Source organism: Felis catus, chromosome A2 (assembly GCF_018350175.1).
Source record: "Felis catus isolate Fca126 chromosome A2, F.catus_Fca126_mat1.0, whole genome shotgun sequence".
Taxonomy (NCBI): domain Eukaryota; kingdom Metazoa; phylum Chordata; class Mammalia; order Carnivora; family Felidae; genus Felis; species Felis catus.
This window is the reverse complement of record NC_058369.1, coordinates 21,317,121-21,330,920: the sequence shown is the minus strand read 5'-3', so window position 1 is coordinate 21,330,920 and position 13,800 is coordinate 21,317,121. Positions and strand designations below refer to the sequence as shown.

Below are 13,800 nucleotides of genomic sequence, written 5' to 3'. Positions count from 1 at the left end.
AACATCTGTTGTTGCCTGAGTTGTTAATGTTAACCATTCTGACAGGTGTGAGGTGGTATCTCATTGTGATTTTGATTTGTATTTCCCTGATGATGAGTGATGTTGAGCATTTTTTCATGTGTTAGTTGGCCATCTGGACGTCTTCTCTGGAGAAGTGTCTATTCATGTCTTTTGCCCATTTCTTCCCTGGATTATTTGTTATTTGGGTGTTGAGTTTGATAAGTTCTTTATAGATTTTGGATACTAATCCTTTATCTGATATGTCCTTTGCAAATATCTTCTCCCATTCCATCAGTTGCCTTTTAATTTTGCCGATTGTTTCCTTCACTGTGCAGAAGCTTGTTATCTTGATGAGGTCCCAATAGGTCATTTTTGCTTTTGTTTCCCTTGCCTCCAGAGACGTGTTGAGTAAGAAGTTGCTGTAGTTGAGGTCAAGGAGGTTTTTGCCTGCTTTCTCCTTGAGGATTTTGATGTCTTCCTGTCTTACATTTAGGTCTTTCATCCATTTGGAGTTTATTTTTCTCGTGGTGTAAGAAAGTGGTCCAAGTTCATTTTTCTGCATGTCACTGTCCAGTTTTCCCAGCACCATTTGCTGAAGAGACTGTCTTTATTCCATTGGATATTCTTTCCTGCTTTGTCAAAGATTTAGTTGGCCATATGTTTGTGGGTCCATTTCTAGGTTCTCTTGTAGCAGGATTCTCACGCAGAGTCATGACACTGAGGCTTTTCTTTCCAGGAAGCAACTTTATTCCTGTTGGTACTGCTCAGTTGGGTTCGTACCCAAAGAACTGAGCCCTGAATGCCACCTGGCATACTTTTTTATATATTTTTTACTTCTTTGCCTCCCATATATGGTAACACACAAACATGTAGTCTGATTAAGTGGTCTCATGTTACAAGGTCATGAGGGATGTTGTCATATAGGCCGTATAGCCAGGTTACCTTGAGATTTTTTTTCTTAGGGAAGGGACCCTACCACCTTCCCCACTTTGATGCTCGGACCCCTCTATTTTGGGTCAAAGAACATCATCTTGATTTAGAGGTTTATATTTTTATAACATCATTATATGAGTGGCCATCCTTTTTTTTTTTTTTTTTTTTTTAATTATGGCCTCAGTGAGACTGGAGGCAGACCAGGGGACCCAAGCAAGGTAGGAGGATTAAGCAACCTCCCAGAACTAGGAGGATAATTTTTATGAGACTTTTGAATCCCCTGAAAGTTGAAAACCATCCTCCAAATAACTCCCCGGGGTTTTAACTGTTACAGGTCTGGACAGGGACATGAGCAGTCCTTTTTATTTGACTTGTGATTTCTTCTATGACTTTTTTTCTCATTATCTATCTGTAGGCAGCAGTTGCTTAGGTTAAACTTTTTACAAACTTTTCCCTCAGAAATAAGTAGGTAATCTAAGGCCAAGCGATTTTGATAGATAGCATGGCACATTTTGGTTTGTTGCTTGGCTAGTAGGTTAAGAGCTCTGGCAGTTTTATTGGTTATAATTTTTATAACTGCTTATAGTCTCATTATGTGGTTTATTTGCATGTAAATGGGAGTGCGGTAGCCCTAAGACCCATCTTCTGGCCAGGTGGCAGGGCTATAATAATGGATTATACACTTGGGAGGCCATTTATCATCTTTTTAATTGCCAGTTTGTAAGGCACGCTTCTTCCTTTGAGTCTCCTGTCCCTATACATTTGAACTCTCAAATGTTTCTGTCAAGTGGAAACAGGAAGAAAGATGGATGAATAGTTTTCAGCACATATGACCCTGACCAGACTGAGGGAAGTACTATATAGGCTGTCTTTCCACATATCTAGTATAGTCCACCTGGGGCCTGCCATTTGATGGCTGCGTTGATATTGTCTCAGACCTATCAGAGGTGAGAGAAGTTAAACAAGGGGTGGGGATCTGATCTGGCTCAAGGTGATCTGGGGTCCCCCACCATTGGGTTTTCTGGGCAGTTGAGTTATAAAATCTTTGGCCTAGGCATGTTAAGTTTTTAACAGAGACGATGATGAACTTTTTCCCCACTAGGCAAGATAGTTTTTCCCAGTAATTGAGCTTTTGAGAGCCAAACCCTGGTAGTAGGACTGGGGTATGTTGTTTTACTATAAAGTTTGTGGGAATCTAATTTTTTAGTCTCTTATGGCCATTGTTTCCCCATGTTGGTACCAATGAAGTATCCTATCCACAAAAGGAAGGTGAGTATTAACCGAAACCTCTCACATTTCCAGCTGGCTGGGGTGGCCTTGGACAATCCTATGGCAAAGAGTAGAGCAAGAATCACAATAATAGTGAGAAACAAGGCATGACAGTGCATCACAGTACGGAAACATAGAAAATAAGGACAGTCTTTTGTTTCATCGGACCATCGATTCCTCAAGCTTCTGCCATGCCTACATTAGTCAGCTTCTGGAGTGACTAAAGCAGGGTTGTAGTCTCTTGGAGCCTCTGGAATTGCGGATTGCTTTTTTCATATGGTCAGCTTGCATAGCATTGGTGGATTAGGAATGCACTCCCAGTTTTGAGATGCTGGCTTCATTCTGCTTGTGGTGAATCCAAGGACCCACTTCATCTACCTTTACTGCTGTAGGGGTGGACAAAACGACAGTGAACGAGCCCCTGCAGAGGGGTTTTAGGGGCTGGACATTCCACTCCTTTATCTATATTGCATCTCCTGGTTTAAAGGGGTGAGCATCTGTGGTCAGATTCACAGGGAATCGCTCCCTGACCCAGTGGTGTAAGGTGGTTAGGGTAAAGCCAAGGGCCTGCATCTGTTGTCTTAGAGTTAGATTGCCTATCTCATTTAGATCCCCCCTTATGCCCTTGATAATGGGGGGAAGGCACCCAAAAAGGATTTTATAAAGGGAGAACCCCATCTACTTCTTTAGCCTCCCACTTGCAGCTGTAGTCTGCTTTCTGAAGTTTCCCTATCTCTCCCTGCCTAATGTTAACCCTTTCCCTATTTATTTCTCCCCCAGAATAGGGCCTGTACCTGCTGTTAGGAAACAGGGACGATGACCGTTCTAGCTTTTTTAAGCTGATAAGAGACAGTGTGGGAGTACAGCAGTTGGAGTCTACCCCAGGGTCGGTCAAGTAGCCCACAGTATGGTTCTACAGGAAGGCTGGCAGGCATGAGGTGGCATAATTATTAGCAGACACAAAGAGAAGAACGCAAAGTAAAGATTATACTGACCAACAAGGTGGCATCTTAAGATAATGTCTACAGTTTCCAAACCTGTCAAACAACCTAGGAGAGACTCTGACTTTGTAAACAACAGATGTCAGGGAATCTCTCATGACCCAGGTGATGGAAGAGCAGGAGTAATAAGTAATCAATGGTGGCTCTATTTCCAAGAGTTTGGCCCTAATTTAATTAAAAAAATTTTTTTAAATCATCTACTACTTGTGAGGTGTTATTTAGAGTTTTGCTGAGTATAAGCAGACGGTCTGATTTATTTTGAGGTATAAAACTTTTTTTTTAATGTATATTTATTTCTGAGACAGAGAGAGACAGAGCATGAGTGGGGGAGGGGCAGAGAGAGGGAGACACAGAATCCGAAGCAGGCTCCAGGCTCTGAGCTGTCAGCACAGAGCCCGACGCGGGGCTCGAACTCACAGACTGTGAGATCACGACCTGAGCCGAAGCCGGACGCTCAACAGACTGAGCCACCCAGGCGCCCTGAGGTATAAAACTTTTTTAAGAGCCAGGAGTTCTACTAGAGAAAGAGTCAAAGCAGCCATTTACCATTATTAATTTGCAAAATTTTAGGTAAGCCAAAAGTGGGTATTATTTTATAAAGCAAAACTTTTATTGCTTTTTGTGCCTTTTTTGTCTTGCAGAAGAAGGCCTTTACTCAATTAGTGAAAGTATCAATCCATACCCACAGATGTTGGAATTCCTTTGACCTTGGCATATGAGTGAAACCTAATTGTTAGTCTTTCCTGGATAGCCTCCAGTTCCTTGATTGCCTGGGAGAGCAAGTTTGTGGTTGAAAGGATTGTTTTTAAGACATACTTCACAGGCTGATACTACTTTCAGAACTCTCTTTGACAAATTTTTTTCCCAGTAAACATCCTTTGGGTCATTTGATAAGTTTTGCCCCTCCCTAAATGAAAGGCCTGATCCTGTGTTTTAATGATCTTTTATTTCTGTGAGCTTGGTAATAGTAATTGCTTTGCTCTGTTGTAACCAAGGGCTGGAGACGGTGGTATCTAGGAGTCAGACCCCAGTTTATTTATTTATTTTTTTGGGAGTCTCCTTTAATAATTGATATAGTAGGCAAACTATTTTTCTGAACCCTGGTATCTACAGTCTACCATATCCAGTAATTTCCAACAACTCACATAATTGTTTACCCGTCCTGGAGTTGGTAGCACCATAGTCTCTATTTTAGTTATAATGTCCCTTTCTAGCAAGGGAGTAAGACTCTCTGGCATTATCAGGAAAGAATGAGAAAAAAAATTAGGTTTCCCCACATACATCCCAGGGGCTGAGAGAAAAATTTAGTTAGCAGTTTTCCGGAGATACCTCTGATCGTCATGCTGCGTTTGGATAGTTGGCCTGGAGTGGAAAGGAGGTCAGAAAAGGTAGCTCTGGTGTTAAGAAGGAAATCAACCAGTTTTCTTTCTGTATTTACCTGAGTTACCCGAGGCTCTGGGTTTCTGATAGACAGTTTGTTTAGGGGAGCCACCATGAAGAGCCCCAGACTCCAGTTAGTCCCTTCCAGGGACATTGGTTATCTGAGCCCTCACAGATAGAGGTCTCCGAGGGCCTTCAGATCTCCAGTGATTGTCTCCACAGAAGGGGCATGGCTTATGGGGTTTTCATTTTGGTTGTCCCCTCTGAGGACATTCTCATCATTTTAGTGCTCTGAATGGCCATATAAATGGCACTTGGTGCCAGGACCTCGGGAAGTCTGGTCTGACGTAGTACGGAAGGCCACCACTAAGGCCTCAGATTTTTTTTTTAAGCCTCCTTTTCTGTTTTTTGTTTTGTTTTGTTTTGTGTTTTGTTTTGTTTTGTTAATTTTGGTTGTAATATACTCAATTGGCAACTTGTAAGAGTTCCTCCAGGGTCCCTTCAAGGCCAACAGCCAATTTTTGCATTTTCTCTGAATATCTAGGGCTGATTGAGTGACAAATTTGTCCTTTCAAACCATCTCAGCCTTAGGGGTGTCAGGGGAGATAGCCATATATTTAGTGAGAGCCTTCCTCAACCTCTCCAGGAATGCCATCGGGCTCTCATTTTGTGTTTGTAAAATAGTGGCTAATTGGCATAATTTAAGGGCTAAATCTTAGATTTGCTTAGTTTTTTTTCAAAAAATCTGTCACTAAGAGTCTGATTTAACAAAAGCATTACATCTTTCCAGTTCAACTCAAAAACATACATAATGTTCTGAAAAGCCCTTATATACTTATCTGATTAGAAAATTTACCTAGATCTCCTTTTATCTGTCTTAAATCTTGTAATATAAAGGTTTTTTCTTCTGGCATTCTAGCTTCTTGTAAGGCAAACATGCGTGTGAGGAGGGCCTGGATAAGGTGAGTAGCAGCGAGCAGAATTGTGTGTGTGTGTGTGTGTGTGTGTGTGTGTGTGTGTGTGTGTGTGTGTGTATATTTAATAGATTGAGGACCCAAGGAGAAGGAGGTTGAGGTGAAAGAACTCCCTTCCTCCTTCTCTAGGTCTGTTTTAGATACAGGTAAGGGGCCCTTAATTACTTCCCCCCACTGATTGCTGGACTTCAGAAAGGGTTGCCATTAAATTAGGATCCACCTTACATTGCTTACACATATCTCGATTTTTTTTCTTAAGGCCCAAAAACAATGAACATAGGGGAATTCTCCCCATTTCCCTTCACATTTGCAAAACAAGTCCGATTGTAGGATAGTATTGTCATTGATATTTCCCTTTGGGGGCCAGGTTCCCTCTTCCAATTTGTATTGGGGCCAAACCTTTGTGCAAAAGAAAATGAATCATAATGCATTCCAAAGGAGTAATGGCCTTGGTTGGGGAATTAACCATCTATAGGAAAAAGGAAGAAAGTTGTCCCTTATCTCAGTTTCCTATAGCTGGCCAGGAGAAACCTCATCTCCTGTCCCTGCATTTTGGCTGGCTCTGCGGCTGGCAGCCAAAAGCCCTGCCAGTCTCACGAGGTGCTAATAGTCATTCTTACCCAGGCTTGACCCCACCTCCAAGAGCTGACCTGGTTTTTCCTGTTTTTTTCTTACCCCTCCATTTCCTGCCTGCAGGACCTTGGGGTATGGACTGTGACCAAGCAAGACTTTCCTGGTTGTTGTAGGATGCACTCATTTTATTTTGGCCCAACAGTAACTTTCATATTGATCATTGGCCATTGAGGGAGGGGGTTAAAGGGCCAAAGTCAAGGTCTATTCCCCTTTTTCAACAATGCTCACATAAGTATGTTTCAGCTGTGTGGATATCCATTTTTGGCATACAGTGGGCTAAGTGTAGTAAAATGGCTGCCACGTACCTTAGTAAAAGCCCTTCATCACCCATCCCTCATACGGCAGAGGCATCCAGTCCTCTGCTGAACAGGAACAACAGAAATGTGGAGGATTTGGAGGCTGGCACCAAGGGTATTGCTATCATTTTCTCGGCCTTTGGGTCAAAAGAGGAGGAATTTAATCTTAACCCAATGTACTTTTAAAATCCATTTATTTTAACCTTAGTCCATCCTGACCACACATAAAATTTCTTTTTAAAGATTTTCCTTCATGAACTTACTGCAACTTTTCTTTACATTTAGATTTTGTCCAAGCCATTTTCCTCCAAATAACCAGTCCCATTTAGAACAAAATTACTTTCTTTTACCTTCAACAAAAATATATTTCCATTTCTTATATCTTTCTTTCATATCTCCTACTTTTCTACATACAGAGTTGCTTGTCTTATTTTTATTAGTTTTAACTACATTTAGTAGAATTTTACCTCTTAGAAACCTTAGTCTCCAGTGAAAACTAAGTAGTAACCAATTGTGAACTTTATGTTATATCTGAATGTTTTTAGATGGCAAAATTATGAATCCATTAAGGATAAAGCATGTTTTCCCATAGATCCAAATGTCTGGAGTTTCTCTGCAACAAGTCAGAAGCACAAACCTACATCTAGTGATTAGTGCTTTAGCCTCTTATCTCTTTAGATATCCAATGAATTCAATCTCAATTTATCATGCAAGCCAAACTTTAACGTTTTAGGTTACCAAAGACTTTGAAAGCTATCTTAACAATTACCCACGAAAGCTTTGAGACAGACAAAATTAACCATCATTTTAAGTCACCTTTTTGCTGACAAATTGCAACAGAGATAAAAGAGCTTATTTGACCTTTAGAAAACAGTTTTATATGTTTAATGCTGATAACTCTAAAGACATGTCTATTTTAAACCAAAAAACTTAAATCCGTTTAAATACCAAATGTGTTCCATCTGTGTCCATTTAAAAGTTAATCAATTTGTTCCCCCTTGTCTATTTGTATCTGGGGCACCAGTGGGGAAATCTGAAGTGGGTGGTCTTTACTCCACAACCTCTAGGGTGGGAGGAGGAGCCGATGGTGCCTGAGGCATTGAGGAGCCAGTTATGCAGGCCACCTCCAAAGTGGTACAGAAAAGAAGGCGGGGGAGGGAAGGCAGAAGAGGAGAGGTGCCAGCAAAAGGCAGAGAAAGAGAATTCCCAGTTTTAACTCTTGTCAGCTCAGACAGAGGAGCAGACTCCAGGTTTGTTTTGTTTTGTTTTGTTTTGTTTTGTTTTGTTTTGTTGTTTTGTTTTCCACCAGTGGAATTGGGCAGTCCGTGTCAGTCTGGAGAAGACAGGGAATTTCCCTGAAACAAAAGGAGTTTCGGCAGCTGCTTGGGAATATTCCTTAAAGTCCCTGTTCTGAGGTAGAATAACCAGAGACGGTTGGCTCTAATTATCATAGTCATTAACCCAGGAAATGAATGAGAGACAAGTCCCCACACACAGTCACACGGCGACTCCACAATCTGCTACCCAGTGCCTTAGAGTTGCAGCTTCGTTCCTCACCCCTTGTGGAACTACTAGGGCAATTCTGGGAGGTGATCAGGCCCCCCCTTCTGCCTCTTGGGGGCAGGTGTGCCAAAACGAACCCAGGTTCTTACCAGTCTGCCGGGTGGCACTCCCTGAGCTGGTGTCTGGGCCTCACAAGTTCCATTGGGGCACACGGGGTCCTCGCCCCGGCATGCTGGGAGGGCTAGTCTCCTGCAGATCAAGCGGTCTGCTGGCACCAGGCAAGGCTGCCTCTCCCGGCATTCCGAGGTTCATATCCCTGGTGGCAAAGCAGGAGGAAATGAACTGTCTCTGAATCCTGGACAAGCCCCCAAGTAATGTAGCAGGATTCTCGCACAGAGTCGTGACACCAAGGCTTTTCTTTCCAGGAAGCAACTTTATTCCTGCCAGCACCACTCAGTTGGGTTCCCAAAGAACTGAGCCCCGAATGCCACATGCTGTGGGTTTTTATATATTTTTTGCTTCCTTGTCTCCCATATATGGTAACACACAAACATGTAGTCTGATTAAGTGGTCTCATGTTACAAGATTGTGAGGGATGTTGTCACATACGCATATAGCCAGGTTACCTTGAGGTTTTTTTCTTTCCTGAGGGAAGGGACCCTACCGTACTCTATTCTGTCCCATTGATCTGAGTGTCTGTTTTTGTGCCAGTACCATACTGTGTTTTGATGATTACAGCTTTGTAATACAGCTTGAAGTCCGGGATTGTCATGCCTGCAGCTTTGGTTTTCTTTTTCAAGATTTGGCTTTGGCTATTTGGGGTGTTTTCTGGTTCCATACAAGTTTTAGGATTGTTTGTTCTAGCTCTGTGAAGATTGCTGGTATTATTTTGATAGGGATTGCTCAGCCATTATTTAAGTAATTTTTCTGCACCTTTCTTGCTCTTCTCCTTCTGATGGTCCCATTATACATGTGTTGGTGTGTTGAGTGAAGTCCCACTTTTCTCTGAAGTGATATTCACTTCATTTTCTTTTCTCCCTGTTCTTTGATTATATAATCAAAGAATTATATATTGATCTATCAATCTATAATGTGAATTATATATTGATATTATATATTGATTATCAATTATATATTGATCTATCTCCAGCCTGCTTACTTTTCTTTCTGCCAGTTCAAATGAACTGTTGAGCCCCTCTTGAGTTTTTCATTTGTCATTATACTTTTCCATTCCAGAATTTCCACTGAGCTCTTCTTACAACTACTTTAATCATAGTTTTCTTTAGTTCTGTGAACATGTTTCTGATGATATCTTTGCTTGTTAACTCTAGTATCTGGTTACTCTCCCAGGTAGTGCCTCTCTTGCCTTCTTTTTTCCCCCAGTGTATGTGTCTTATAACTGTCTATTGAAAACTGGACATTTCAGAAAGTGTATGGTACAAGTCTGGGCACTGGCCTCCCCAGGGAGGAGAGTTGCTATTATTATTTGCTTCTTTAGTGATTGGCTGAATTTTTTAGTAAAGTCTATTTTTCCCGTCTTCATGTCTCCACAATGTAAATCTGATGTTGCCTCTCAGCTGGCAAGGCCTTGGTTGTATCCACAGCCACCTTGGGACGATGGTGGGTTTTGCAGAACTCTTTTGACTCTCCCTTGTTCTTCCCTTAGGTGTTAAGGTTTTTTAGTTGCTAATTGATGGCTCTCCTGTTTCCAACAATGTCCTGGGGCACACATTGCTCCACAAACTGATCCAGTAAAATTTGGGATTCTTTGAAGGGATAGTTCCCAGGGTCAGTGTTTGAAATTTGTTTTGACCCCAGGGTGGGGGGCAGGGTAGGGGTGGGGGAGGGTTCCTCCCAGCTTCATAGTTGTCTCCATCAAAGTAGGCTGCCCACAGTTTAGCCTATACACCCAGTGACTCTACCAGTCTCCTCCTAGTTGCCATTCACCACTACTTCCAGTTTTTGAGAGCACTTGTAGGCTTGAGTTTTTCCACTCTGTTCTAAATGAGGTCAGTCCATTAAGGAAAAGTTTTGGTGCTGTTTTAGGTCTTGCTTCTCACCCCAGGAAAAATCTCTGAACACAGCTGGGAGCAAAGACAATAGCATACTTGTCTATGAGTGATACCCCTACTTTAGAAGCTCAGTGGCGGGGAGGGCTGGTCTTCTTGGCATGCTTCACCTGAGCATGGGATTTTCACTTTATGGTCTGGGGCAAAGGTGATTGGGGCCCCAGTATTTTCATTGGTCTTGCTCCCAAGGTACAGCCTCCATCCTACAAGTCTAACCTGGTATAAAAAGGAAATTCCCACATCTTGGCTGCACTCTCTCAAAATGTATCCTTAACCACAGATGTGGGGGGGCAGGATGAGATATGATGTCCTGCCCCTCCCAGGAATATTGCCTTTGGACTAGGAGCTGATGGAAAGGGAACCCTGTGTTGTTGGCTACAGTTTGGTGTAGAGTTTTTGTCTCACTCAGCCGGGACTGGGGAGGGAGGCCTTTGATCTTAGCTTAGATACCACCCGCTCTCACTGTTCTTAATGGGTTTTAGTAGATTTTCTTGAGAAAAAAAAAAAGTGTCTTTATTTGCTGTATGCCCTCAGGACCGCTTCCAGAGACTTTAAATGGTTAGTTTAGAAAATAATTTTCACCAGTTTCAGTGAGGAGGGGGTCTTCAGAGCTCCTCAAGCCATCATGCCAGATGTGGAACCAGTTGGGATTGTATTTGTCATGTCTCATCTAATCTGGGACAGTTAGGACATTTTTGAAGAGTATCGGCCATGTTTTATAAAATGACCCTCCGTTTGGATTTGATGTGTTTCCTGTTAAATAGATTCAGATTCTGTATTTTTGGCAGGAATACCACAAAAGTGATATTGTGTCCTTCTCTGTGCACTGGATAGGAGGTGTGTGACATCTGTTTAACATATTGTTAGGTGTTATTTTAATTCCAGGCATATATTGAGTGTCACATTGTATGTTATTTTTTATTATTAGATTGAAATTTCTGTTTTAATTGGCTATTTGTATTAATTTGTAAATGCCTTTGCTGAATTATCTATGGGATTGATTTTGTTGTTTTACTAATTCTAATGTTCTAATATTATGTGTTTTACTGGTTCTAAGAGCTCTATTTTTTTTTAAATAGGGAAACTCTATGCTGTTTAAAGTTTGATTTCTTGAGAGAGAGTGGGGGAGAGGGACAGAGAGAGAGGGAGAGAGAGAATTCCAAGCAGGCTCCACACTGTCAATGCAGAGCTCAACACAGGGCTCAATCCCACAAACTATGAGATCATGAGCTAAGGTGAAACCAAGAGTCAGATGCTTAACGGACTGAGCCACCTAGGCACCCCCAAGGGCTCTATATTATATTAATGGTATTAATTCTTTGGCATGTATTTGCAAATTTTCCCCAGTGTATTGTTTGTTCTTTAACATCTCATGACAATTTTTTGACATCTTGAAGTTTCAAATGTTTTTTAAATGATAGCATTTTCCCATGTGGTTTCCACCTCTGGTATCATGCTTAGAAAAGTCCTTCTTGGGACACCTGGGTGGCTTGGTCGGTTGGGCCGCTGACTTCAGCTCAGGTCACGATCTCAGTTTGTGAGTTCAAGGCCCGTGTTGGGCTCTGTGCTGACAGCTTGGAGCCTGGAGCCAGCTTCTGATTCTGTGTCTCCCTCTCTCTCCCCCTCCACCACTCACGCTCGCTCTCTCAAAAATAAACATTAAAAAAAATTTTTTTTTTAAAGAAAAGCCTTCTCTTTTTTCTTGAAAAGCCTTTCTTCTAAAATTGCAAAAAATATTTTTTCTACTACATACTGATTTTCTTTTTGTTTCTCCACTAGGTACGTTTGCAGGAGCACATGGGTGAAAAATACACAACTTATAGTGTGAAAGCTCGCCAGTTGAAATTTTTTGAAGAAAATGTGAATTTTTGATAATTTATTCTAATCTGCCAGAACTAAAGACCTATTTTCAAAGGTTTTTGGCTTAAACAGAAACAAACCCATAATAATGGCTGGAGCCCATTCAACATCCTTATATCTTTTTTTTTAACTGGGGAAAAAATGGGATGGAACAGAGTAAAATGAAGCAATGTCACAAAACAAAGGAAAAAAATCTGTGGCTAATCTTACTCTTGATGAGGAAAATCTGTTATAAGACTTTTGTTTGGTTACTGTTTACTGAGCCTTAAACCACCAACTTTATATTTAGAATTTTATTTTTCTAAGGTACTAATTAGTTTGATACGTAAGGGCCATAAAATATTGGATTGGAAGTTTTATATTGCACTATAGTGATAAAAGTAATAGGATAAATAAGTGACATAATATGTCTAGTGATGCGAGTTGTCATTGTTAATAACCTTAGGTAGTAGTTGAAAAATTATTTTTTTAAGAAAATCAATTCATGATTCTGGGAGTAGATATAAAGAATATGTAGTATCTAGTAATTGAGCAGTTCCTTTTTTATATATTGATGGATGTTTAATAAACCTTTTATTTTCATTTAATATGAACCTCATTTAGGATATGCAAGAATTGAAAGTAAGAAATAATTTGGCTTTGTAAATCCATGTTTCTGCTGGCTTTTTTTAGAGTAACTTTTCATCAGTGAAAACATTTCTAAAACACGAATTCCTTTTCCAGTTAAGCAATTTGTAAGTGAAGTCCAGCTCCTTTTAGTTATGTTGGACATACTTACCTCCTGAAGTTTGTCTTTTTGTCTGTCAAATTATTGGTTGTCTTCCCATGTTGTAAATGTATGACTGTATATCACATATTAGTTGTTTAATGAGGAGTAATTCCCATGTGGGAAATAAGTTGTTTTTATAAAATAAAAATCTTGATTAGTAAATTTTCACTTTTGTATTCAAGGGACTTTAAAAATGAATGCTGTTCCGGAAACGTTTTCACTTTTTATAATATAAAATGTTATCTTACCTTCTTTGAAAATTACACACACATAAAATACTCTAATGAAATGTTCCCTTTCTAGCCACTGAACAGATTTTTAGTTTTTACTCTGTGTCAGGTGCTCTGGCAGGAGCTGGGGATATGGTGGTGAGGAAAACACTTACTCCCTGTCCTTAAGGTGCTCATAGCCTGGTTTCTGAGATCTCTTATTTTCGCTTTGAAGGGTTTGTTAGAACTCAACAGTAAAACCATCTCATCCCAGTCCCAGTCTGAGGCAAATCCTTGGCAAACTGTGGGTGGGTCTTTCTGAACTATTCACTGTTTCTTGCATGTTTTATGAATACATCTTTCTTGAGAGACATCAGTTTTAGTTAAGTTTTCTAATTTGTATAATGTACATATTTTCTTAGAATTAAAAAATTCTCCCCCATATGTTATTATTCCCATTCTGTATAGTTTTGTCTAAACATTCATTTTGGTTTTCATCCCAGTATCTTTTGGTTACTCTCTGGTTTTTGAGTGCTTAATCATTTTTTATCTTTCTTAAATATAAAACACCTTTAACAGTATGAATTTTCTTCTCATTATACCTTTGACCATATTTCAGACTTGGATATACTTTTGACAGTTTGTAAATAGCCAGTAATTGTTGTTTTCTCCTTAAGAAATATTCCTTAATTTCCATATACATATTTTCTCACTACCCCCAAAAAGCAGTCCTATGAAAACTTTGGTAAGCTGAAATGGTGAAAAACAGAGTATCTCCCACTCTCTGAAAGTTCTTCACACGTAAGACCTACAGTAGTACCTGTTTTTGCTGAAAGAAATCTGAAGAGGATTTTTGCTTTTATGAAAAAAGCCATTGCTGTAGTAACGTAAGACTTTCAGAAAA

The 13,800-nt window shown here is 40.4% G+C and overlaps 1 protein-coding gene and 1 long non-coding RNA gene across 10 annotated transcripts in view; one reads left to right on the top strand and one right to left on the bottom strand.

Moving 5' to 3' along the window:
- Positions 1-13,800, top strand: part of NEK4 (NIMA related kinase 4) — a 50,647-nt gene that overhangs the window by 34,499 nt on the left and 2,348 nt on the right. For 2 of the 9 annotated variants that reach the window (XM_045051292.1, XR_006593344.1), the window contains exon 15: positions 5,503-5,545. The exons of 4 other annotated variants lie outside the window; for them this stretch is intronic. In XM_045051292.1, coding sequence (XP_044907227.1) covers positions 5,503-5,529 — 27 coding nt within the window. In that variant the 3' untranslated portion in view covers positions 5,530-5,545. Of the gene's footprint in view, positions 1-3,844; positions 5,407-5,502; positions 5,546-11,837; positions 12,856-13,800 lie in introns of those variants that run through there. 3 more of the 9 variants (XM_011279513.4, XM_011279507.4, XM_045051281.1) reach the window with 3 other exon arrangements.
- On the bottom strand, positions 1,082-8,734 carry LOC109496038. The gene is made up of 2 exons (XR_002151828.3): positions 6,496-8,734; positions 1,082-2,588 (listed from the first exon to the last, which is right to left on the bottom strand). It is a non-coding gene; the product is annotated as an uncharacterized LOC109496038 (long non-coding RNA).